General features: G+C 35.5%; 1 protein-coding gene across 1 annotated transcript in view; it reads left to right on the forward strand.

Moving 5' to 3' along the window:
• The window catches only part of LOC306868759 (corticotropin-releasing factor receptor 1-like), a gene marked incomplete at both ends in the record, with an annotated part of 130125 nt that extends 102551 nt beyond the window's left edge, over positions 1-27574 (forward strand). The window contains 8 exons of the mRNA XM_079415095.1: positions 2857-2977; positions 6757-6910; positions 7478-7538; positions 9808-9880; positions 10102-10187; positions 14716-14851; positions 19003-19044; positions 27434-27574. Coding sequence (XP_079271221.1) covers positions 2857-2977; positions 6757-6910; positions 7478-7538; positions 9808-9880; positions 10102-10187; positions 14716-14851; positions 19003-19044; positions 27434-27574 — 814 coding nt within the window. The remainder of the gene's footprint in view (positions 1-2856; positions 2978-6756; positions 6911-7477; positions 7539-9807; positions 9881-10101; positions 10188-14715; positions 14852-19002; positions 19045-27433) is intronic.
• Between the last annotated feature and the right edge of the window lie 209 nt (positions 27575-27783).

Consider the following 27783-nt stretch of genomic DNA (forward strand, 5'->3'; position numbering starts at 1 on the left):
TTCATTTCCAGCGATATCTTCGACCTGATTGCAAAGACACTATTTAAACTGAACTGAGCTGGATGATGACATCACTGAATTCAATAATGAAATGCCTTTAACTGAAAATCTTTTTTTTTAATCTTTTCATTTTACATTATTGACACACTATTTTCCTTTTTTGATATTGTGCAGTTGCTTTGACACAATTTACATTGTTAAAAGCGCTATATAAATAAAGGTGACTTGACTTGACTTGACTGAGCAATGTCATAATGTTTCCTTGCATCCTTTGCAGTAAATGAATTTCCCCAGACTAGCAGCTTCCTGCTGAGATGACACATAAATGCACCACTGAGGCAACTGCTCACTGTGTGTTTATGGGATTTGTGTGTTTACTAACATGTTTGTGGATCTGAGGTGAATGTGAAATGCATTAGGTTTTTATTTAAACATATGACAGCTTATTGTCATGGAAGATCCCGTTTCATTGTTATTTGACAGGATATGTGATTGGCACATTTTATTGCTTGAGGTGAATTCAACAAAACCTCCATCTTTTTTCTATCTCTCTGTTTTATGTTTGTTTCCTTTGAGCTGTCAGAGTTAATTGGAAAAGAGGTCAGAGGCGCATAGAGAGAGTGAAGGTTGGATATTAATCAGCTCTTACGAGCATAAACATGCATGAAAACATTATGTCCCTGTCCAGCAGCCAATGGAACTTAAACTAATCAATAAAATATGAGAAACTGGGTTAAATATGTGATGTAAAATCAGTGTCATGTATCTGTTCATCGTCGCTTAATAACCCTCAGCAGGTTAACATTTCCAGGGAAGTAGATAAGAAATAAAACCTCATGTTTCAGGGTGCATTTCATCTAGCATAACTCAACCTTAAACATGCATGGAGAACATCAGCCCATTTTCCTTCAATATCAATAAATGTGTCTCATGGGATCATTATGGAGATGACGTGTGACATTATGGACTGTCCTACATCAAGCGTCAATCTACATTCCTCAAAATAGAGTTCTTTAATGGTGCTTTCTTCTCATTTTTGGCTGCTCAATCAGTTCTGTTGGCTTTTGACCCTGTTGGTATATGTTTGTGGCACTGAGAAACTACTGCTGAGTTTACTCATGCTTCTGTAAGTTCTTCTTTTATTCTTCTGATCCGGGAAGTTCTTCTGCTTATCTAAAAATGATGACTGCTTTGATTGACTGCTTTGATTTTGAGGTCACCGTTGGGCTTTGGTCAGTCGTAAATACCGGCTCCAGCCTGAAGCTGATATCACAGGCAAGTTGACCTTTGAGTCACACTGCTGTTATTTATGCCATAACTTAAGAGAATGCGAGAGAAGCAGAAAAATAATTTACAACACACTGTGAAAGAATGAAAATGCATGAGGACCGCTGACTGTCAAGTTCAGATGTGATTTTGATTCATTTATTTCTGAAAATGTTCTGAAGACTAGTCTTCTCGCATGCTAATAAAAACACATCTTACCCTTAACTATTAAAAAGTGGTTGTTCTTTTTTCTTGTTTTATCTTGCCAGTGGTGCAAAGTTGAGTCTGGACTAGCATTGAAGTCCCCTTACAAAAAATAGCAGCATGACGCCCCGATAGATGTCACATATAAACAGTCCTGAGGCCAAACAAACGTCATTCTATAACAAATTCTCACTCAGTCGCAAGGCGGTACAGAACAAAACAGCCAGTTATAACATTTTTAATCAGATGCATTAGCAAAAATAGAAGCTTGCAGCACACATGAGAATATACAACATAAAGGAATATTGTGACGTAAATAGCCTTTGTGACTGTGTTTATATACAGCTGTAAGGGCAAAACCTTTCATCGCTTGATGACACAAATCTGGGCAGGCAGTCTGAAAGCCAAGGTTACTCAAAGCGCACTGAGTTTGCCCTGAACTTCTTGACCTGCTTCAGATTGACACTATTCTGACTGCCAGTTTAGCGTGTTGCATACTGGAGAAGCTTCTTCTAAAGCCTTTCAGAACCAGGAAACCTGTTGTAAAATGCTGAAATGTTGGAATGTAGCTTTTCAAAGCAGCAGCCCGATCCAAATGTTTCTCTTGAGGCACTGGTGACATTCTCAACAGTATAAAACACACAAAGAAAGCCTGTTAGGCACCGTGTTTATTATCGTTTTTAAGTACCAAACCATTTTTCATTGCTTTTCACCCTGACACCAAAATTGTAACGGATATGAATCAAACAAAAGAATGAAGATGATGGGAAAACAGCACATTTTTACTTTAAAAGAGGTGGTTGTGGAAAGGATAGTTTACCCAAAAAAAGACAGTTCATAAAGTTTACCAAACCTATATTGCTTTACCTGTATCTGTATTATTTTATCTGTGGAACATAAAAAATGACCAAAAAGAGTAGCAAAATAGTTTGGTTGCAAGATTTTTCAAAATATCTTCTTTTGCGCTCCACAGAAGATAGAAAATCATATAGACAACATGAGAATGAGTAAATGATCACAGGTTTTTTTGTTTTTAATTAAAGGGCATATAGTCTGACTAATTTGACTACATTTTTAATCAGTACACACCCTGTGTGTATATATATCATATGAGTTCTGAATATGAAAGGTGCGTTACTTGAAGATGCAACCGCTTCACACAGTTGGTGAGCCATTTAAAGATAAACATAATGTGCTCTGATGGGACCGCATGCTGAGAAAACTCAACAGCACAATGGATCTACCAATAAAACAACATGAAGTCATGCTGTGAATGCATTCACACCCTGTGAAAAAGACAACAAAAAGCCTTGATAGGAAGAGTGTTTTTCATCTAACATCTTAATTCTTTCTGTCCTTCCATCTTTCCTTCCCCTCCATTCTCAGGAGTATCCGGTGTCTGAGAAATATCATCCACTGGAACCTGATTACGGCATTTATACTGCGAAATGCCACCTGGTTCGTGGTGCAGCTCACCATGAACCCAGAGGTGCATGAGAGCAATGTGGTGAGTAAACACATATGCAGACAAATATTCTCTCCTCCTCCTATTACTTTTCTTTTCAAAATACACAAGCAGTGCACACATAATCCATTGTTATTTCTCACAACATGTGCACACCCACCTTTTTGTTCCATCCATTGTTCGTTCTCACTATTTCTCTCTCTTCACCCATGTTATTCTCTCATTCTGTTGGCACACATGCAAACAAACACACATTTATTAAAGGCATAGTTCACTTGAAATGAAAATTTGCTGAAAATTTACTCTCCCTCGGGCCTTCCTAGATATAAATGAGTTTGTTTCTTCATCTGAACAGATTTAGAGAAATGTAGTATTACTGCTCACTAATGGATCCACTGCAGTGAATGGGTACCATCAGAATGACGGCTGATAAAAACTTTACAATAATCCACACAACTCCAGTCCATTAATTAATGTCATGTGAAGTGAGAATTGGCATGTTAGTAAGAAACAAACCCATTACTTTTTTTTACTTCAAACCGTTGCTTCCAGCTAAAATCAAAGTCAATAATCCATAATAATGTTTTCTCCAGTGAAAAAGTCATCTTGTCTGAAACAGGAGAGAAATATGCACAGATCTGAAAAACAGATTCACACAGTGGATACAATTGATGTAAGAGAACAACAGGGGATGGACTGTTTTACTAGGGGAAGCGTTATGGGTTATGAACTGGTGTTTTATCCAGAAGCAAAGGTTTAAAGTTAAAACACCCTAATCATGGATTTATATCTTACAATTATGGAGCTTTTCACTTCACAATATGTTGATTTATGGAGTCGTGTCTGTTACTTGTGGGTTATAGTTGGTTTATTTTTTTAGGGGGGTTATTAGCAAGTGATCTAATGTGAAATTTCTCTTAATCTGTTATGAAAAAACAAACTCATCTACATCTTGGATAGTCTGAGGGTGAGTCAATTTTCAGCACATTTTCATTTAATTGCATTCAAAAACTGTCCCTGACACCTCTGTATCCATTTCTGCACTCTAATAGACATGGAAATCTAACTAGCCTCAGAGTGTATGGCATTGTTGGCACTAGATGTGTGTTGGTGGGTGTTTTGGGTGGGAATGCAAACAGCTCGGCCCCTGAGTCACCATCCGCTATGCTTCCCCAAGAATTAATTACCCTCCACATTTCTGTGCTTCCTTAATCAACTGAGCCGAGCAATTAATTAATCTACCGCCACGTCAATATCAGTCCCAAGGGGCTTTTCCATCTACATCCAAATTCAGTCTCATACTTTATGATGCACATGGCTTTTCAGAAAGTATCAGAGTTTGATTGTGCCATGTTTGTCCTTGATGCTTATCTTTCATATTTGCCAAAGCATAATTTGTATCTGTTTATCTGCATTTTATGCAAGGGCTGACTTAATTGGATCTTCATGCTAAGATTTTGCACGGCAGCACATCAGTTCTACCTCTGAACTCCCCTAGAGAGGAACTTAAAAAAGGAAGCAAAAAGCTGAAGTGGTTATTAAGCATTCCTCCAGGTCTTTGTGCAGACAGCAGTGGCCTAATTTTCCTAGTTTCCATTCAAAGAAAGCTCCTTTGAGATGTTCAAAAGTGGTAAGAAAAGATTTGTGGACCAATGCCTTCCATCGACCTGTCTAGATGAAATAAAATGATCATTCTTAGAATGGAGAGCCGAAGGCTGTTTAAATGTGAAGGAAACTGTGTAAATACGCGATGTCATTGATGCACTTGTTTTGAATCGTTTCAATTACAGTTCAAGCAAGTGAACCCAGTTGCCTCTTGGTTTATACAAAGACCATCTTGACTCAATCCTCTTTGCTTAACGAGGTTGAGCTTTGCATTGTCTTTTTTTCTACATGTACAAGATGCATCTGTTTAGAAACGGCTCACAAGTCAGAGCAAACAGCTTTTCACTGAGCTTTATAGCACAAAATGACACATTTATTGTGAAAAGTGTCACTTTGTGGAGAATTTACGCATAATGAAAGACATTGTTCAGCAAGTAACTGTTAAATTAACAATAAAGATCCCAAAGAATCTTATAATCTCTACATGGTCCTAAATTCCTGTCACACCAGGGGGCCTATTATGGAAGACGGTTGTAAAATTCTGCTGAAGTACTTCTGAGAGCCAGAGGACTTTATGACTGAAGAAGCTTTTCATTTTCCTCCGTTATTTCACATGTTGAAACAAAATTTCCGTTACCACAGAATGCATGTAATGGTCTATAGACTATTAGCTCACTGATTAATACTGGGAAGCAATAAACCTTTCAATAGTTTCTCTTTCTCTTTTTTGAGTTTTTGCTTTCTCTTACAGATTTAAAGAAAACTCAGTTCTGAAAATGTATAATATTTCTGTGACACTTGAATTCCCACTTCAGTCATAACGCACAGCTGTAATCTTCAATCTTTAGCCGAGAGTGACAGATTTTTTTTATCTTCTCATGAGACAACAATTTGACCAGTGATGAAATATGGCCAAAACAAAGGAGCGGCGGCTGGGATTAAACAGGATTTAATAGAGGGCTGGCACACACACACAAGCCCCTCTGATGTGGATGTCTCCTGCAAATGTCAGAAGCATCTCTGCTTTCCCATCCTGTTCTGTCATTATAACATCTCTGTCTTTCACGTTTTTTTGTTTTTTGTTTTTTGTTTCTCTGTTAAATTATTTCTTAATTTAAGCATTTTAAGTATATAAAAGGTTTTTTTATGTAAATGTATTTATTTATTTATTTTTGCTTATGCAGCTTTGTTATTTAGCACTTGTGTTTGCTTAATATTTTTGTGAAAGCAAATGTACTGGATAATTTTTTTTTCAGGATTATTTGATTAATAGAAAGTTAAAAAAAATGGCATTTATTTAAAGTAGAAATTAGTATAATTTATTAGTTCTGTAAATTGATAAGCATTTTATTCATATGAACTATTTAATTTATACACTTATAATATTTCCTACCAATAAGATGAAAACTAAATCTATAAAATGTTAGTGTAAAAATCCAGTTTGAATAGGATTGTTATAAATTAAATTATTTCAGTTAGCCTCATTCAAGAAACACAAGCAATATAAAAATATTATAACAGTGAAATTCCTAATTGCAATAATTCCAAATTACAAAACATGGTTGCCAGATTGAATAAATTAAGTAAAACACCGGGCTAATAATATATCCTTTCAACAGAGAAGCTCTGATTTTGGGATTTGAACTCTTAACATCTTGATATTACCACTAGTGCTTACACTGTTTTCTTAATTTAAAAATAAATCCCAATTTATAAAATTCCCTTTGGAATTGTCCAAATCTAAGCAAACTACTTTTGATCTGCCAAAACCTAAAGATTTCGTATTCAGAAGTAAGACTTTCATTTTGACACTGACCATCTGTATTACATCCTAAGAGGTATTGTGCTTCTGATAGTCCTGTCATGAAAAGCCATAACCCACTGGCTTTCATCATATTTTAATCTAAATCTGTTCCATCCCGAGGCCTCGTTTCAGACGCCCCATCCCAATCTACCCATCTGTAATGTCCCTTCTCTTGGAATAAAAAGGTTTTATCCCCTGCTTGGTGTTTGAACTCGGCTTCAGTCATAAAGAGTAACCCTTCCAAATAAGCAAACACACATACACACAAGCTTTCATTTCCTTAAGCTATTAAAATAAAAGCATTTTAAAACAGAGAATGCTAACAAGAAGTGGCATGGTGATCTCCTCAGGCACAATTTAGGACAGTTTCTAAACATCTAACTGGAATTCCTCTTTCTCTCATCGCTCTCAGATCTGGTGCAGGCTGGTTACAGCAGCGTATAATTATTTCCATGTGACCAACTTCTTCTGGATGTTTGGAGAGGGCTGCTATCTGCACACAGCCATAGTACTGACATACTCCACCGACAAACTGAGGAAATGGATGTTCATCTGCATAGGCTGGTGTAAGTATCCCATGATGCACTATGATGGAAATTATACAGATTTTGCATCATGTATATTGAAATAACTTATGACTTATTAAGAAAGAAAATAAAATATGAAATCACCTGGGAAAGGCACCTGTTTCATAGAATGACAGATTGTTTTATAGAATGTATTTTAAAGTCGGTCTGAAACACAGTACACAATCTATTTTACTTCCATATCATATAGGATATGTAGGTTTGGATTTATGACATAATGAAAGAGGAAAGTAATTATGATTAAAAATTAAGCAGACAAACATTTTTTGGACAAGAACTGAGAAAGCAAATAAGGTCATTTCTGATTTCATGTTGCCTGTAAAGTACATCAGTGATTAAATTACTGTAAATTAATAACTTCATTTGATCAGGTTCTCCTCTGAACGATGGGTGAATTGTTATTATGCGAATAAACAAGCCTTGGATTCATTGCCGAGTATTTATCACACAGTTCCTTAATAGTATCAATTATACTCTTTGTACAATGTCTTTGATTTTTTAAACTATTCAGAGTGGGTGTAAATTTGCTCTGCTTTTTTTCCACAGGTATTCCATTCCCCATTATCGTAGCTTGGGCCATTGGCAAGCTGTACTATGACAATGAAAAGTGAGTTTCTCCCATGCTGAGGCTTTCTTCCATTTTCTTTCTTTTTTATCTTTGTATAATTCCTGCATTTTACTCAAAGCACACAAACTGCCTCAACTCATTTACAATAAAAGCAATTAAAGGTTAGATTAACTCCAATTAGCTCTGTCATCTACTCTGGTCATTAAACTATCGATTCACGAAAAAGCCAGAGAAGCATTCTGCGCTCTGAGTGAGGCTAATTATCGCCTGCTACTCACGAAATTGATGTAAACATTATAGATTTCAATAGTCAAGGCATGATATATACAGCACAAGATCTCCTGTATAAATTGACCCCCTGAAATAAAAAAAACAACAACAAACACAAATAAACAAACATAAACATAAATAAATGAACAAACACACGCTATTGTTAGACACTTTAAAAGGACCGATTAGGGCAGATATTCTACTAATGCCCTCATTAGCTTCTTCAGTCTCAAGATGGGAAACTTTACAAACAAACAATGAATGAGAAATGTTAATTTATTCATAATAAATAGGGGTAGAGGGTATATAGTAGTCATTTTTCATGTATGACATTGATGACATTAAGCACATGAAATATGATATTATTGTAATATAAGAAAGTATTTTCACCAGTGCTGGAGATAAAACATAAAGCAAGAACGGCACATAGATGGATGGATGGATGGATAGATAGATTCCCTTTAAACTGTAGATGGATGGATGGATGGATTGATGATTGATTGAATGGATAATGGATTGATAATGGATAATGGATAATGGATGGATGGATGATGGATGATTGATGAATGGATAATGGATTGATGATGGATAATGAATGAAGGAAGAATGGATGGATGGATGGATGATTGATGATTGATGAATGGATAATGGGTTGATGATGGATGGTGAATGATGGAAGAATGGATGGATAAAAGTGGACTTTTTTATTCTTCCTTGACTGTGAATAGGAAATAGGTTACAATGTCCAATTTGAACTTTATTCGAATAGTTGTTAATTGGAGGCTCTGAAGTGCTAACAAACTAAACAGTTTCATTTCCTGCACAAGAGTAATTAAGAGTCTCTGTTAACAGTCCTTAACACCTCTCTAATTCTCTTTCTCACTTACATCTGCTGTACACTGTAGAGCAGTGCTGCTCCACTGGTGCATTTGACCCAAAAATGTGTCAGAGTTCTGCACATCAAGGAAACAATGCTAAATGCTAATAATAAAATGCAGCTAACCATATAATAGTACATGGATTTGTTGTTAATCAAGGTGGGTGTTAGTGGGTTAGTGGGTTTTGTTTAGAAAATTTATTTCTCACTCAAAGGGACAGTTCACCCAAAAATGAAAATTCTGTCATCATTTACTCACTCACAATTTGTTCGAGACTTGTATGAGTTTCTTTCTTCCACTGAACACAAAAGAGCTGCTGAAGAATGTGAGTAAGCAGTTTCTTGGTATTTTTTCCATACTGTGCAAGATGATGGGGACCTACAAGTGTTTGTTACCAACATTCTTTAAAATATCATCTTTTGTGTTCAACAGAAGAAACTAATACAGGTTTGGATCAACTTGTGGGTGAGAAAATGATAACAGACTTTTCATTTTTGGGCGAACTGTCCCCTTAATAGTGGCTAGCCAAAATTGACAGATGACAGGTTGCATGAAACATTAAAGAAATATATTCATGAGGTCAAAGAAGACATCAACCAGACCAAATTAAATATGTGATAAACTGTTCAAGTACTGTTGTAGACGGCGCCGGAAAAGCATCTTTAAAACATGCACATTTAAAAACATGAGGCATGTTTTACCTGGATGAACCCGTGCATGTCTTTGGTTGAGCTCCACAAATGACAGGATTTTGCCTTTCAGACGAATCCCCAAACACCACATGTTCCTCTCTTCCTGTAAAACTGACACACTCAGCCGAGACAGTCTTGATTATGCTGTGTACCCAACTGGAACTGTAAGATTAACAAATCTGGTGCATATCTACCCAAGGGACACATTTTCTGCCTTCCCTTCCCTGCTTTGTTTCTTTTCATATATTTATATATAGAAAAGCTTTTTTTCAGTGGATCTTCTTTAATCACTAGATTTGCTTGTTTAATCATTCTGCTAGAATAATAAATAATTATCTCAAAATCCCTTTATATTGTTACACGGATAAACAGTTATGCCGTATCTGAAGAAATGGGGTCAAAATATTATATACTGTATAATAATTTTCTGGGCTTAGTGATGTGCATGTATAATAATTATGTCTGCAGGTGCTGGTTTGGGAAGCGGGCTGGCATTTACACTGATTATATTTATCAGGGTCCCATGATCCTGGTCCTACTGGTGAGTCAGCACAGTTTGGATTCTCTACCCAATTGCACAAATGTTTCATGAGATATGGTGTGTGCAGATCATTTAGCATTTTTTATTTGTTTGGTGCTTTCCCTTTCACAAATCTTATTAAATTTTCCATGATATATGTTTGTAATCTCAATTGATAATTCATATCTGGCATTCAAGTGTGCAAAACCGAGTGCTTTTTCTCTTCCTCTCTCCATCTTTAGATTAACTTCATTTTTCTCTTCAACATTGTGAGGATCCTGATGACTAAACTGAGGGCCTCCACCACCTCAGAGACCATTCAGTACAGGTGAGGCAGACTATTCAGCACTGACAGATCCCAGAGGAATGTTTTTTGCTAGCCCAGGAGACTTGCCATTCATAAAACTCTAAAATCTCCCCGCCACTTGAGTTTTCATTTCAGTTTGGTTAATGTGACTACGATCAGAATCAGAATGATAGCTTCTAAATGAGTAGCACTTGACACACACCACCATGTAAAGGTTTGAGGTTAGTATGACTTTAAAAATTATTTTATGCTTAACAAGGCTGCATTTATTTGATAACGTATATATATAAAATAAAATAAATAAATAAAATTACTGTTTCTGTTTTAATTTACTTCAAAATATAATTTATTCCTGTGAAAGCAAAGCTGAATTTTCAGCATAATTACTCCAGTCTTTAGTGTCACATAAACATTCAAAAATCATAATAATATGCTGATTTGGTGCTTAGGAAACATTTCTTATTATTATTAATAATAAAAAGAGTTGTGCTGCTTAATATTACTGTGGAAACAGTGATACAGTGATAATTTGTTTTCATGATTCTTTGATAAATAGACATTTCAAAAGAACAGCATTTATTTTAAATGAAATCTTTTGTAACAATGTAAATGTCTGTCAATTGCTTAACTTCCCATTTCTTTTCTTTTTTTTTCTTTTTTTTAAATCATACTAACCGCAAACTTTTGAACGGTATTATATTTTACAGTTTTTAAAGCCAGAATTTTTGTAAATTTAGTAAGATGCAAAGAAACAGACTATCTGGGCTCAAATTCCTTATTAAAAATAATAACAGACATAAAAGGATAGTAGATGCAAGGCGACAGTTGCATGCAGTAAAAGTTTGTAAAATGCTGTAAAATGAATCTGGAAAGCATAACACTATTGTGCAAGCTAATGATGCTCCGATGGGATGCTCAGACAAACCGAGCAGTTGTAATAAAAACACAGTGTCTACACTACATTACCTTGCGAAAGTATTTATACCCCTTCATTTTTTCACATTTTGTTATGCTGCTGCCTTATGTTAAACTGCTTTAAATCACTTTTTTTCCCCACATCAGTCTACACTCCATACACCATATTGACAAAGCAAAAACAGAATTGTCACAACTTTGTACATTTATTAAAAATAAAAAACTCAAATAAGTACATTGCATAAGTATTCACACCCTTCACTAAATATTTAGCTGAAGTACCTTTACAGTCTCAAATCTTTTTTTGTTTGATGTGACAAGCTTTGCTCATCAACATTTGGCAATTATCTGCCATTTGTCGCCTCACCTCGTCACCTCTCAAGCTCTTTCAGGTTGGATGGGGGCAGACGCACATTTTCAGGTTTCTCCAGAAATATTAGATTGGGTTCAAGCTCAGGCTGTGGCTAGGCCACTCAAAGACATTCACAGCGTTGTGTATAAGCCACTCTTGCTGTGTGCTTAGGGTCACTGTCCTGTTGGAAGGTAAACCTTCTGCCCAGTCTGAGGTTCTTAATGCTCTGGACTGGGTTTTCATTAAGGCGATCTCAATATTTTGGTGCATTGAGCTTTTCTTCTACTCTGATGAGTCCCTCTGTCACTGCTGTTGAAAAACAGCCCCATAGCATGAGGCTGCTACCAGCACACTTTACTTTTGGGATGGTACTCTGCAGGAGCAGAGCTGGTTTCCTTCAAACATGATGCTTAGAATTGAGGTTCATCAGACCAGAGAATCTTGTTTCTCAGAGTCTGAGGGTCCTTTAGGTGCTTTTTTTTTGCAAATTCCAAGTGTGTTTTCTTTTGTCTTCGATGGGGAGAGGATTGGGTTTGGCCACACCGCCATAAAGCCCAGATCGGTGGAGTGTTGCAGTGATGTTTGTCCTTTTGTAGATTTCTCCTATCTCCACATATGATCACCATCAGGTTCTTCGTCATCACTCAAAGCCCTTCTCCATCAATTGCTCAATTTGGCCAGAAGGCCAGCTCTAAGAATCCTGGTTGTTTCAAACTTCTTCCATTAAGGGTAACAGAGACTACATGCTTCTGTGACCCTTCAATGAAGCAGATTTTTTTTCCCCAGATGTGTGGCTCGACGCAAACCTGTTTCTGAGCTCTACAGACTGTTCTTTAGACCTTAGGGCTTGGTTTTTGCTCTGATATGCATTATCAGCTGTTGGACCTTATATTAAGACGAGTGTGCCTTTTCAAATCATACCCATTCAATTGAATTTGCCACAGGTTACCTTCACTCAAAGTCTAGTAACACCTTCAAGCAATATGAATGCTCCGGAGCTAAATTCCAACTGTCCCAGATATGGGGTGTGATTACTTATGCAATGGAATCATTTACGTTTTTTTTATTTTTAATAAATTTGCAAATAATTTTCTTTGCTTGACCATTATAGTGTATGGAGTGTAGATTGATGTGGAAAAAGTCATTTAAAGCAGTTTAACATAAGGCAGCAACATAAAACGTGAAAAAAATGAAGGGGTATGAATATTTCCGCAAGGCACTGTATATAGGCAAATCATCCTACTTTATGGACCTGCTTGTAGCTGTCTCTGCATTTTAAACTGCGATACGAGAATGTATTTTAACATCCAAAACATATACAGTACTTCACCTTTAAAGAGATCTCATTTGTGACTTGTCTTTCCTGTGGGGAGACGATACATTTTGAAGGTGCTTGCTGTTTGTTCTGAGTTCTGGAACTTTATAATAAGCTGTTAGTGTGCTGTGTCAAAATTGTGGCGTGAATAAGGGAGGTAGGGATTGATGGAAGATTGTTTGGATGATTGATGTATACTGAGGAGACAGGGAAGAGTGTTTGTTTTTGTGTATCTGTGTGTGTGTGTGTGTGTGTGTGTGTGTGTGTGGTGCTCATATTCCCTCCAGCTATGACTAATGTCTTTGACAGTCACAGTCAGTGGCCCTTTGCAAATACAATGCATACTGCTTAAACCAAATTCATCTCAATGTCATCCTGTTGAACTCTTTGTGTTTTAGCTACTGCGACATTACTCTGTGTAACATTACTCAGGCACTACTGGGTAAAAAATATGAAATTATTATTATTATTTATTTAATTTTTTTTTGTATATCTCAATTTATAAAATAAACTAAAGTTTGTTTGTTAAATGTGTTTTTTTTTAATTGGATGATTATTTTTGTATATTGAATATCTGATGACATGCCTAATTTCATAAATTAAATTAAATTAAATTAAATTAAATTAAATTAAATTAAATTAAATTAAATTAAATTAAATTAAATTAAATTAAATTAAATTAAATTAAATTAAATTTCCTAAATGTAAAAATTGGTATACTTATTTAGAGTATGATTTAAAAATAAATAAATAAATAAAAAGACATACAGTAATGTAAATGCCGACCACAGTATAAAATAAAGTGTAAATTATTATTTCCTTTTTCAACTTTTTTCTTTTAAAATCTGTCTTAAAATATCTTTAAAATCGTAAATCTGTGTGTATTTTTGGCTCTGCCAATAACATGAGTGTGTGTGTGCCTGACCAATGGCAAACAGGGGGAGTGTTTTGGAAACATGCACTGAAAAAAAAAGATTAATTGAATTTACTAAATTTTTAAGATAAGTTGTTCTAATCAATTTATTTTAGCTACATTTAAATAAACAAATTTAGTTGACTAATTTTCAACATTTTTGTATTTATTTAAATATAGCTAAAATAAATTGTTTGTAACCACTTACCTTAGAAAAATGTAGTATATTTTGTTTTCAGTATGCTTGGAAGTAGAAAGACTAAAATAGTATTATTTTCTTGCAATACTCTAACATGACTTTTATTTACGAGTTTGGTTTCTTTGTTACAATCACCAGGGATTAATTTGTGCCAGAACAAGCCAGATCCGGATACGGCCCCTCCGAAATCCGATCTGTCACCTCATTTGGTGGATCCCCCTCCTCCCACACCAATGAAAGTCATTCCTGCTGACCTGTAGCGTGCATATATTTCATGAAAAAGCACGTATAATAATGATAATGTCAATAACTTTATTCCCTTTAAATATAAAATAATAATGAAAGTAGTAAATTAGATATGTGTGTTATCCATGCCAGGTTTTTGGAGGTGTTATTAGGTGCTATGGTAATAAACTACTTCTGTAGTTGGTGGATACTGGTTTAGATTTAAAAGTAATCTTCACAAAAAAGGCTGAGGTGTCTCATTTAGGTGACTAACATTGCGTCAGTTTGCTTTGCATATAATAAAATGATGTACAGCAAAAAGCAAAGGAACAATTATGGATTAATTAAAACATACACAAACCTTTATTTTACCAAAGAAATGGAAGTCGGCAGCACTAAAAGCAAAAAAAGTTTGGGTTGAAATAAATTACCTATGATTTTTTTTAGAGTAAAAAAAAGAAAACGATGCAAGCTGCTACCAATGTGATGAGCAATGGAGCAATGCAGATGCTCTGTTACCTCTCCCTCCTCTAATCACCTGCCGGATTAGTCACCCACCTTTGTTCCAGGACCTCACAATTTATAAATTAATCACTGACCATCTCTACTGTATGTCTCTGACTCTCAAAGGAAAGCAGTAAAGGCCACACTGGTTCTTCTCCCGCTGCTGGGCATCACATACATGCTGTTCTTCGTCAACCCAGGAGAGGATGAGATCTCACAGATTGTCTTCATCTACTTCAACTCTTTCCTAGAGTCCTTTCAGGTGAGCAAGCACAGTGCTGACCATGATTAATTGTGTTAAAGCAGACCCGAAACTCATCTTTACGACTCAGAGGTGGAAATTCACTAAGAATAAATTGCTGATAGAGTTGTTTATTTGCATATGCTGTCTTTTACAAAAAGTGCTGAAGTTTGTGAATGAGACGCATTGTATAATAAGCCTAATTTGCATAGAAAATAATGACAGTGACTGAATCTAAATGCGGCGCAGTGCTATTTAAGTGAATTTAATGCTTGCTTAAACTGGATTGCAGGTGCTTAGTGTATAAGATGCAGGTTTTGTGCTGAAACATCACATACTAAAGTGGTGCAGCTGTTTAGTGTATTCACCCCAGATTCACTAAAGGCTTTTGAAATATGTGTGTTTTGAGATTTACCCCCGGTTTTACAGACAAGGTTTAAGCCTAGTCCCAGACTAAAGTGTAAGTCTGAGCTGTTTTAACTGAAAGAAACTTGCACTGACTGATCTTAAAATATATCAGTGCCTTTGTTTTGTCTAAAGATGCACACCAGTAATGTTTTATTCTAAGGCATGTTAATAAAAGATACTTAAATTTCCTAATTGAACAATGGCCTAATCCTGGTTTACTCTAAGCCCTGTCTGTGAAACCAGGCCCCAGTGTTCTATTTAATCTTACCCACATGTTCGGAAATCCTTGTTCGATTTCCTTGTGGTATATTTCTCACAGTCCACCATGTCATCCAAAGCACACAAGGTCAACTCTGTCCCCTGTTTTGCACCATTTGCTTCCTGTCTTGCCCAGGGGGTCTCTCACACATGCCGAAGCCATGTTTTCCACAGATTCATCTGCTCCCACATCTGTCCGACTCCTCACGGGAATGACAGTTCATCTGTGGGGAAAATTGAACTTTTGAGGGTAACACTTTAGAATAGGGAACACTTATTAACTATTAACAACGACTTTTCCCTCAATAAATTCCTAATTTGCTGCTTATTAATAGTTAGCAAGGTAGTTGTTAAGTTTAGGTATTGGGTAGGATTAGTGATGTAGAATAAGGTCATGAAGAATAAGGTATTAATATGTGCTTAATTACTACTAATAAATTCTAATAACATGCATGCTAATAAGCAACTAGTTAAGAGACCCTAAAATAAAGTGTTACACTTTTGTGTGGTCACGTTAGTAAAACATAAAAACGGTTTAATGCAAACTGATTATTTTGGTTAGTATTGGCACAATCCTGATCAGACTGATGAAAGAATGTAAAAACAGTAAAAAAAAAAAGATTTGATTATGGATAATTCAAAACAATACTGTATAAAATGTGACAACTGCAATATTGTCCATATTGGTTCTACCTGTATCCATTCCACAGTTAAGGTCCTTGCATGTTTTTCATACTTTTCATATCCATCATCCTTTCCTATCAAAACGCTAACTACAGATGTGAAAACGCAGAAAATCGAACCTGGTCCGTTTTTTTATGACGGACGAAAGTTTCGGAGGCAGTGTGTAAACACGATTAACACAACGTGAGGTCGTATTTATTTTACAATGTGCAAAAATTTCGGACAAATATTTTGGATTCAGTGTGCAATGGCCTTTAGGCAAAGAACACATTTCCTTATAAAATACAGATAATTAAGTTAACTGTTAATAAAAGTGTATTAATTAGCTTTAAAAAATATATATTTAGCTTCTACTGTGGGCATTACAGTTTTTCTCGATTGCTTAAACACATTTCTTGAAACTATGCCTCGTATTTCAAAACAGTAAACACGAATCCATAACTTCTAACTCAATTCCCCAAACTTCCTATATTCAGGTCAAACTTAAGCTCTCCACTCAAAACAACTCAATCTTGCTGAAAAAACAAACTTTGCTCTCAGACATGACACACAAACAGTCAAAAACACACACTACAGAACAGTTTTACAGACTGATGAGATCAATTCAAAACAATACTACAAAAACCGGTTATAAGTATGGTGCTTCCCAAATGTTTTATTTCTCAATTTACAGTTTTCTCAATTGCTTTGGCGCATTTTCCGAAACAGTCTTAACATTCTCTAAACTGTGATTGCAAATGTCACAACTGTTTGCTGGAACTTCAGAACTTTATTGCATGTCTGCAAAATGTAGTTACTCACCCAAAACATTTCATTCATGTTTCAAAACCTAGTTATCGTGTCGGTAATTTGGCCAAGGCCACCAAAATATAAAGTATTTTTGTCATCGTGTGAGCCACACTGGTCAAAATGTTTAGTTGTTTTTTTCACCATGACTGTAGAAAACTGTGTGTAGTATTACCTGAGGCAAACTATGGCAATAGTGATGACAGTTACTGTAGGCCTACTGAAACGCAGAAGGCTGCACATATATCCATTTCAAAAGTACAAATTTACACATTACTGTATGTGGGATATTGATTGAAAGAGACTGTTTCGAAATGTTTGAATTATTGAGGATATGGTTGATCTCCCAATATTTAGCTGCACACTTCAGCCATTGTAAGGCCATGATTGACAACATGGTCCACAATAGTGGTCCTAATTTCATCTGATATGCACCTCTGTCCTTGGCCTCGTCTGCCTCTTCCTCTGTTTTGCCTGTGTACCTTCCACCATGCATTCCTCTCGGCTGTTGACCCTGATCGTTTTCTGGATGTTCATCCACTGTCAGAATTTGTAACTCTTGTGTTGTCCTCTGTCTATATGCTTTCCAACTGAAGATTCATGAGATGCATGGGAGCTATTTCAGAGAACTGGTTTATAATTGGTTGATCTATATTCTCTTCATTCGTGAAAGTCAAGATTCACTTGCACAATTGATGGAAAATTGACAAAAAGTCTAATAGAAATGTGTAGAAAATATGTTTGACAGTTTATGACAACTAGATAAACCATTTTGCATTTACCGTAATGACTTATACGATGAACTAATGACTTGAGGTTTTGAGGGTAAGACTATAGCACAGAGAACTATATAATACATCTTGAACAACATGACAATAGCAACTGATAATGTAGGAAACCACAGAGAAATGTACATAATCAGTTGCATGAATATACCAAAGCAATCCCAACTTGTTCAAAAGAATGAGAAACTTTGTATGGTATGCACAAGTGACTAGATGATGTGGAAGTTGAACAAGTAGTTTTGAGAATTTCATTTCTGTTCTGAGAAATGCACCAAAGCCACTGAGAAAAAACTGTAAGCTGACTTTGGCCCATTTATCTATCCATCGAAGGTTCTGATTGGTGTGTGATACATTTTGACTCCTAGCGTTTCCACTTGGGTAATTGTGTGCTTATTGAGCTCAAACTGTGCAGACTTGAGTGAACAATATTAAATGCTAGTGCTTTCTAAATGATCACATGGTGTAAGCACTGAGAAATGTAGGGATTTTTGTGTAGAGTTTTGCAGTAACAGTTCACCAAATCTGACTCATGTGTTAAAGCAGGGAATAGTGTTTATAGTTCAGCAAAATTGGTGTGCTTTTTGAAAATCGAGTGTTTTAGCAATCGAGAAAAACTGTAACAGACGTTTACCAGTTACCATGCCAGAAAAAAAGAGGATGTTATGTAACCATAATGACAGCAAAATTGTTTATTGGGTTACTTAAATTCCTTTATTAGGAATTGTCTAGGGGGTTAAGATTATCAGATCTCAGATAAGTCTATGCATTTCATCTCAGTTAGGGAGATGTCGATGATTGTTTCTCCTCTTTACAAAGTCATATACAGTACTCTCCCTCTTTTTTTGATAGGTTATGTATTATACAAGGTTTTTTTTTTTCTTTGATGATGTATTTGGCACAGATTTCCCTTTTGAAGGTTACACAGAAATTAGACTTTTGCTTTCAGCGTCAGCTATTTTACACACTCATGTTTTATTAATGTAACCCAGACACAAGCAGTATTAAAATTGTTTGATAATGATTCATTTATGATTGACAGCTAATAATTGTAGCATGGTTGAAATCATTTCCATTTGTTCCATTTTTCACATTGAATATCCTATTTCACTTGAAAATACCTGTGATAAATGGGTTGTGAAGCCTGTTTTATGCTGACTTTACAAAAGGGAAATTTGATTGTTATTTAGATTCTTATTTTATTATTATTTTTTTTTTTCCTGTAATTGTAAATGTCTCTTGTTCTCTTTACAGGGCTTTTTTGTGTCAGTGTTCTACTGCTTTTTGAACAGTGAGGTAAGAAAGCTCTTTTCCTAATGTTCTTCTTCTTTTTGCCCAAAAATGCCCTCTGTTTTTGACTCTTAGGAGCACCGCTCTACTAAAGTAATGGGTCTGTTCTTTGAAGTGCATTGCAAACAGTCTGAGTAATTTGGCCAATTCAGATTTCTTCAGCCATGACTGTCCAATGAGACTCGGCCAAAAAAAGAATCGCATCGAGACCCTCCTAACTTACCATTAAACCAAAACCACCCTTTTGGCAGTCAGTAAATATAAAAACCGACTCCGCTCATAAAATATTAATTCCTGCGAGGTCTAAATCTGGCTTGTATTACAAGCCCGTTGAAAAGGACAGTAAACCTTTGAGAACTTTCAGCCAAAATGTTCCTCTTTAGCGTCATGCCCAAATCGCAAATGCAAGCACATTTTAAGCATCATGTTGTACCCCTAAGCGAACGCGCTTACAGGTGCTGTAAAAGGATCTGTCTGGGCTGATTTGTTTGTCATTATAGCCAGTGAACAAGGCAAGCAGAAAGACTGGGGCTTGATCTGAGGTCACCCTGAATCACAGATAGATATCAGAATACACGAGCAAAGCAGAGCATACAGTGTTGCTTAAAATCAAAGCGATAGCATTGATCTGTTCCCGGTACATATGAAAGGGACACCATAATGTCAAACGCAAGACCTCCAAAAAATACCAATGTCATCGCGGTGTGATACTTCAGAAGGTGCTTTTGGCCGGCTGCGCAAATATATTCAGAACTAAAAAGCCTGTGGTACTAAATTACAGCTGCAATAACAGTAATCTGACGTGGAAGTGCAGTAAAGCACTTTCTTTCAGCCAGATGGTCATTTGTTCACTTTCTCTCAATATGTTGCATCATAGTTTTTTAAATCTGATTACCAGTTAAAGCTATTTAAAAGGATAGTTTAACCAAAATTATTTATTAACCTGTACATTTATTAACCGTTATTCCAAACCTGTACATGATGTACACAGTCCACATTGTTTTCTGTTTTGTTTTTTCCTTTTGCATGCAATAAAATTAGTGTTTATTCAGACATTCAGAAAAGGTCCACACGACTTCTGAAGTTGCTTTAGGAGAGAAATGGACCAAAATTTCAGGCTTTATTCACAGAAAATATTAACATTTTGTTCACGATTTTAACCTGTCAAGTCACAATACACATGAGAATCAGTGAAGTTTGAGCATAGCTATAATAACTGACTAGTACAGCACTTACTTAACTAGGTCTGCCTCTTTCAAAGCATGGTTACTCTATTTATGTCCGTCAAACAAAATGTCTTTATGAGTTTGCTTTATCACTGATGTACTATGATTTTGGAATAAATAGCTTATAATGCAGTTCATCTTTGCACAAAAAATAAAAAAATAATTTTTATTAGCATTTGAATTAGAATTTGTATACAGTTGTTATTTTGAAACACTAAGTATAACTTTAAAAGACAAAAAATAGAGTCTGCATTTTTCAAGATTAGTGGCTGGTTTCAGGAACAAACGAACAAAACTCCATTCACTAACCTCTCGTATCTTAATTATCTTAATTATCATACCATAACAAGACCATCATTATGCTTCATATGTCAAGTTTGACAGACAAATCAGTGCAGTTTCTTGTAAGGTCAGGATTTAAAGATAATTTAGAAGGAATGGTTGAAAAGAGTATAGAAATTGTGATATTTAATATGTACATTTTTAAGATTATAAATAGTAATTAGTAAATAGTAAGCAATTATGAAATGATCTCAGTCTATACTGCCGCAGTGACAATTGTGTGCTTAGGAAAACACCGTTAGAGTGTCATGCTTGAGTGAGTTGAAAGAAAAAGTGAATGCCGGGGATTATTTTCAGCAAATACTCTGAAAGCTGTATTTCAAACGTTGCTTTAAGTGTCAGCAGTCACAGACCCAAGGGGTTTTACGCTTTTAGAGAAATACAGAAAAAGAGAGAGTCAAGCTCTTAGAGCAAAGTCAGAAGTTTCTTCTCTAGATTGATTTTTCATCACTTGGCATGAGTTTGACCTCCGGGACTCATCTTCTGAAACCCCCACTTGACACCCACCACCAAGATTAATTACATACAGCAGCAGAGCTTTGCTGTTCACTTCTGATCTACTGTGGAGACTAACCTTTGACCCTCCTGGGCATGGGTAACTGTTCATACTGTGCCATAGGTTGCCAGCAACTGTTTCATGTCTGTTCAAACTGTGGCCACTCAGAGTTTTAAATTAAGAATATTCTGAATACAATTTAGATAATTTATTTGCCTTCAGAAAAGAAATTCATTCTCACAGAGGGTGCATATATAACACAAAGACAACTGCACATTATGAATTTATCACAATACAGTAAAAAACAAAAAAAATACTTTTTTGATAATTAAATTACATAGGCCTAATTATTGTTGGTAAAAAAAAATAAAATAATATATGTTAATATATTATAAATGTTAATATAATTTGTCAAAATAATAATAATAATAATAATAATAATATATATATATATATATATATATATATATATATATATATATATATATATATATACACACAGTGCTGCTGGAAAGTTTGAACCCTTTAGAATTGTCTATATTTCTGCATAAATTTTCACACAAGTCCTGAAAGTAGACAAAGAGAACCCAATCAAACAAATGATAAAAATATATATTTTCTTTGTCATTTATTTATTGAGGAAACTGATCCAACATTGCATATCCGCGAGTAGCAAAAGTATGTGAATCTCTTGGATTAGCAGTTAATTTAAAGGTGAAATTAGAGTCCATCTGTGCAGAGGTTTTTTCAGTCAGTGCAATGACTATCAAATGTCAGTATGTGACCTGTTTTATTCAAAGAATAGGGATCTGATCATGTTTGTGGAAGTGAATCATGTCACATACAAAGGAGATTACTGAGGACCTCAGATAAAGAGTTGATGTTGCTCATCAGGCTAGAGAAGGTTACAAAACCATCTCGAAAGAGTTTGGACTCCACAAATCCACAGTCAGACAGACTGTGTACAAATGGAGGAAATTCAAGACCACTGATACCTTCCCGAGAAGTGGTCGACCAACAAAGATCACTCCAAAGCAATAATAGTCTGCGAGGTTGCAAAAGTTCCCAGGGTAACTTCTAAGCAACTAAAGGCCTTTCTCACATTGGCTAATGTTAATAAAAGTAAAAAAAAAGTAAAGTCGTGACGTATTGTCAAGTATGGTGACCCATACTCGAAATTGGTGCTCTGCGTTTAACCCATCCAAGTGCACACACACAGCAGTGAGTAGTGAACACACACACACACACACACACACACACACACAAACCGTGAACACACACCCGGAGCAGTGGGCAGCCATGCTGCGGCGCCCGGGGAGCAATTGGGGGTTCGGTGCCTTGCTCAAGGGCACCTCAGTCGTGGTATTGAGGGTGGAGAGAGCGCTGGACATTCCCTCCCCCCACCTACAATTCCTGCCGGCCGGGGGCTCGAACTCTCAACCTTTCGATTACGAGTCCGACTCTCTAACCATTAGGCCACGACTTCCCCAAAATGTTCATGAGCCCACCATCAGGAGAACACTGAGCAACCATGGTGTGCCTGGCAGAGTTGCAAGAAGAAAGCCACTGTTCTCCAAAAAGAAAATTGCTTGCTAAATATCACATGGACAAGCCAGAGTACTATTGGAGAAAGGTTTAATGGATGGATGAAACCAAAACCCACCAACATCAAAGAGTTTAAGTGGTTCTGAACTAAGGAATGGGCTAAAACTCCTTCATGTTATTGTGCAGGACTGATCAGCATTTACAAACTTTACCTTCAGTTACTGCCGCAAAAGGGGGTCACAACGCACAGATTTGTAACACTGGATCATTTTTTTCAATAAATAAATGACAAAGAAAATATTTTTCTCTCACTTGTTTGATTGGGTTCTCTTTGTCTACTTTCAGGACATATATGAAAATCTGATGATGTTTTGGGTCATATTAATGCACAATTCTAAAGGGTTCACAAACTTTCAAGCAGCATGGCAAGTAAATCATATGAGGAAAACATAGGGACAAAAAAATGTGTTATTTTATTTACCTAGAATAATTATGCAATTTAATTATCAAAGAAGTTGCATTCAGAATATTCCTAACTTAAAACTCTGAGTTTCAGTTTCAGTTTCAAATTTATTTCAGGAATATATGGCCTCTCGACCCATAGTTCTACAAAATCATAATGACATGGCAGATAGTCTTTTCTTCATTACATATATATACAATGCCAATCTCCATGCATACCCCGAATCATATTATATAATTATATATAGAATGTGCATAGAGACATATGATAATTTTTTTATTAATTTTCTTTTTATTATTTTAAAATTATTATTATTTTATTTACATTTGTAGTCTTTTTTTTTATTATTTTTTTTTTTATTAAACTTTATTAGATGATAATTTAAAAAAAAATGCAAAATAGAACCATTTTTACTAGTGGTATTATATTATATTATACTAATATTATATTATATTATATTATACACACACATATACATATACTACACATATACTGTTATGTATAATGTATGTGTATGTGCTTGTATACACTGTTTTATGTATATAAGTCTACATAAGTCTGATCAATATGGCATCATTCAGCTCCTGAGCTTAAATCACAGTGATTTGAATTCTAAACATGTTTGGAAGTTTTACATGTTTTTCTGATTCAGCGGCTTGTGGAGTGTTTACTGGTTTAAATTTCAGCAGTAGCATTGTTGACACAAGCTTTGGTGACTTCGAATCAAAAACCTAATCTTGCGAGAGAGCAACAGGCATGGAAGTCGTACACTGTCTATAGAGCACTGGAGCGACAACAAATATTTGTCCGTTGACTGCTTCAAAGACAGCCCCCCCTACAAAGTGTATTGAATGAGTTGAAGACAGAGAGGAAGTTTAAATGTTCACACCGACATCCATCTGATTGATTTGCAGAGAGCGAGGCCTTTTACAGTCTTTCTGAGAGCCGACACATTGATTCAGTGAAACGGCCCCCTCCGAATTACTGGCGTCTGGTTATTTCCTCTGTAATTAAACTGCATTTGGCATTTTAGTTGTCAAAGGGCTGTAACAATTTCAACCTTTGCTGACAGCATAGATTAAGGAAATGCCATAAGTTTAGTTGTTTAGGAGAGAAGTCCCTGGTTGCTATGATAGAAAGCTGAGTATGCAAACGATGTAGCGTTTCATTGGTGGCATATATCACACTGGTTTGATTTAAATGTTAATGATTCGGATGTTCAGATCTTTTCTTTTTTTTTTTTTTTTTGCTGGGAGCAGAGCTTTACTGCTGACCTTTGACCAGTCCTGCCACTCTAAATCCAGATCTGATCCATTAGCAAAGCAACCAAACTGCTCTCAGATCAGTGTAAAAATATACAAGAAACTGGTTTCATCTTCATATTTGTAGAATATAAACCCTCTCTCTTCAGATGGTATATGCAGTATAGATAGCATTGAAAATCTGGCATTGTATGTTTAAATATATATTTAAAATGTTAAATATTTATAATTATTATTATTATTTTTAGGGATGCACGATATTGGATTTTTGCCGATATCCAATATGCCGATATTTTGACCGATACCGATGCCTATACTGATATATTTCCTTTTGTTTGGAAACAACACCAAGTCTCTCCTTTGTAGAAATTATAAGCAAAATATTTTTAATTTTGGTTAGTTTTTTAACAAGAACTTATTTATTAGAATTAAATAAAAAAATAATGAAGGTTTTTTAACAGTACAGTGAAGCTTTAAAAATAACTATAAATAAACTCTATCAATCGTTCCATTTTTTCCCCAGAAAGATGCAGTGTTAACCCTAACATTTTATTTTAAGATTTAACATTTGTAGATGGTATTTAAAACAAAAGCCGATATTTATATTTAAATTCATTATCGGCCGATTCCGATATCAGTCCGATAATATTGTGCATCCCTAATTATTATTACTTTTATTATTATTATTATTATTATTATTATTATTACTGAAGCATTTTCACAAGTGGTCTAATGTGTATCACCACCCACTCTCTCACACATTCACTTTCTTCATATTTATCTCTGTATACTGTAAATTAAACTGTTTTTCTTTGACATATATGCTCCTCATACACACACTCACAGTCATTGACACATGTACACACACGGATATGTATTTATTTCCTCTTTCCCTGTCACACATAGACATCCGCCCCCATAAACACATGCACACCTGTTCTCACTCTTTCTCTCTCAAGGCATAATATCACTAATCTTGTTTATATTACTCTTCGCTATGAAAATTAGTTATATTGAGATGCTACATGTGGGATTGTTATGTGCATGATGTGTGATGTTTTTCTTTTTTATTTAGATTTTTCTTGCCAACATTTTAACTAACAACAACACAGTATATTTCATTTTTTAGAAACAACTTTATTTTTATATTTCTGAAATACATTTGTATTTTTTATTTAATATTTTTGAACAAAGATAACTACAATGATACTACAATGATTTATTAGAAGTTTGGATGTGTTTATTACATTTAAATAGGAAGATATGAGAACACATAGTTGTAAAAAAAATATATATATATTTTGTCTACTATACCTGAGAAGGTTAATGTAGTGCAAACTCTAGCAAGGACCGGTAGCATGACAGGTGACGTGTCTTTGTTGGCATGTTTGACAAATGACTGACAGAACTATACATTAGTGTAATTAATGAATTATGTCTAATGACTGTAAAGTCACAAAAAGCCATGTTTTGTTTAATCCACAATTTGCCTGTCTATTTTTATGTCATTTGTCTTTAATTTCCACCTTATTTGACTTGGTATTGATAGCTTTAAAAAAAACGGCAATACTAATTTCAATTTTGAATCCTGTTGTACTAATAAAACTACACATATATAAAGCAACATGAATAGATATACAAATATAGATATACACTACTAATATATATATATATATATATATATATATATATATATATATATATATATATCAGTGGTGTGCGGTGGTGTTCTGAAAAGAGGAGACAAAGTCCTCAATTGATTTTTTTGTTTTTTTGTTTGTTTGTTTTGCAGTAACAACTGAAACAATATATTTTATTTGTAAACTTATATTCAGTTATTCTTTTTATTAGTTGGCGCGTGGCGCCTCACTGACAGATATTTGTAGGGCTGCAGGCTGGTGACCCCCAACACGTTTGTTAGATTCTGTAATCACTTCTAAATCTTCCATATGCACCTAAACGGTTATCCATATGTGTAAGTGCTTCCGAAACCTCCTTCTATATATATATATATATGTATATGTATGTATGTATATATATACACTAGAGGTCTTCACAGGTCCGACCCGAGCGGGGTTCGAGTCCAAAACTTCTACGAGTGCCTCAGACACAGGTCGGGTTCGGTATTAGCAGCTTCGGGTCTCGGGTAATTAAAATAAATGTGCTTTTCCCAAATGGACCCGATTAGACCCGAATTCTTTTAAACTTTCCTGGATGTGTAGTCTACTTATGCGTTCATGTTAAGTTCATTTTTGAGAAATGCACGTAAAAAAGGAACATACATTTGTAACCTCAGAAATCCATCTTATAGATATGAGATCCATCAGGAAATCCAGTCACTTCATTACACTGCGTGTCAATGCAAGGCTTTTATTTTTTGTGGGCAGAAGCCCTTCACCGGAGATGAGGTAAATAACGTTGCAGACAAAACTAGCAAATCCATGAATTATTAACCTATCGATTTCATTTTTATAAAACTATCACGTTTATATTTCAAATCCACTGGTTACAATTGAAAGCCAAACTCAGAAATAACATGTATCCATCAGGCAGAAAAAAAATAAAGTAATAGGCTAATAAATAAGTAAATAAACTGAATGAAAGCAATGGAGCAGTGGCCAAATCAGTCAGCAGGACTCCGGGATTTTTCCGGACCGATTCAGGGCTGCAGGCTGTACACATGTCGATGCCGTTTACGTTCGGGTCCAGTCGGGTTCGAAAATAAATGCGGTGAGGTGGGGTCGGGTCGGACTCGGATCTAATTTCATAGGGTCTGTCTCGGATTGGGTTTATCTTTTAAAAAAAAAAATGTAAGGAAAATTTTAACGGATTTTAGGACCAGAGAAGACCTCTAATATACACACACATTTTGAAAAATGTTTTTGCCTGTGTGTATGTGTATGTGACAGATAAATACTGCTCATTTGATAAATATCTCATTTAAATGATATTTCCCCTCATAAGCTACATTTTCTTAAAAACTTGTAGTGACACTAACTTGTGCAGTCGAATTACATTAAATTCTTAATATCATTAGTAATGTCTCTTTCTATGTCCATAGGTACGCTCAGCCGTTCGTAAGCGGTGGCACCGCTGGCAGGACAAGCACTCCATTCGGGCGCGGGTGGCACGGGCCATGTCTATACCCACCTCTCCAACACGGGTCAGTTTCCACAGCATCAAGCAGTCGTCGGCCGTCTGACCAGAACAGAAGTGAAGAATCTGTCCCTGTTTCTTCTGCTCCCGCACTTTCCGTCCTCACCTAACCATCCACGTCCTCTGCAAAACCCAGGGATAACAGCTATGGGCCAAACAGGGTATGATCCTCAGCTGAAACATTGATTAAGGGTGGAAATGTACAGAGATAATGAGGTCCACCTGCCAAACACAGAGGAAAAAAACTGCTTCAGA

The sequence above is a fragment of the Barbus barbus genome (genome assembly GCF_936440315.1).
Source record: "Barbus barbus genome assembly, chromosome: 4".
Lineage (NCBI taxonomy): Eukaryota > Metazoa > Chordata > Actinopteri > Cypriniformes > Cyprinidae > Barbus > Barbus barbus.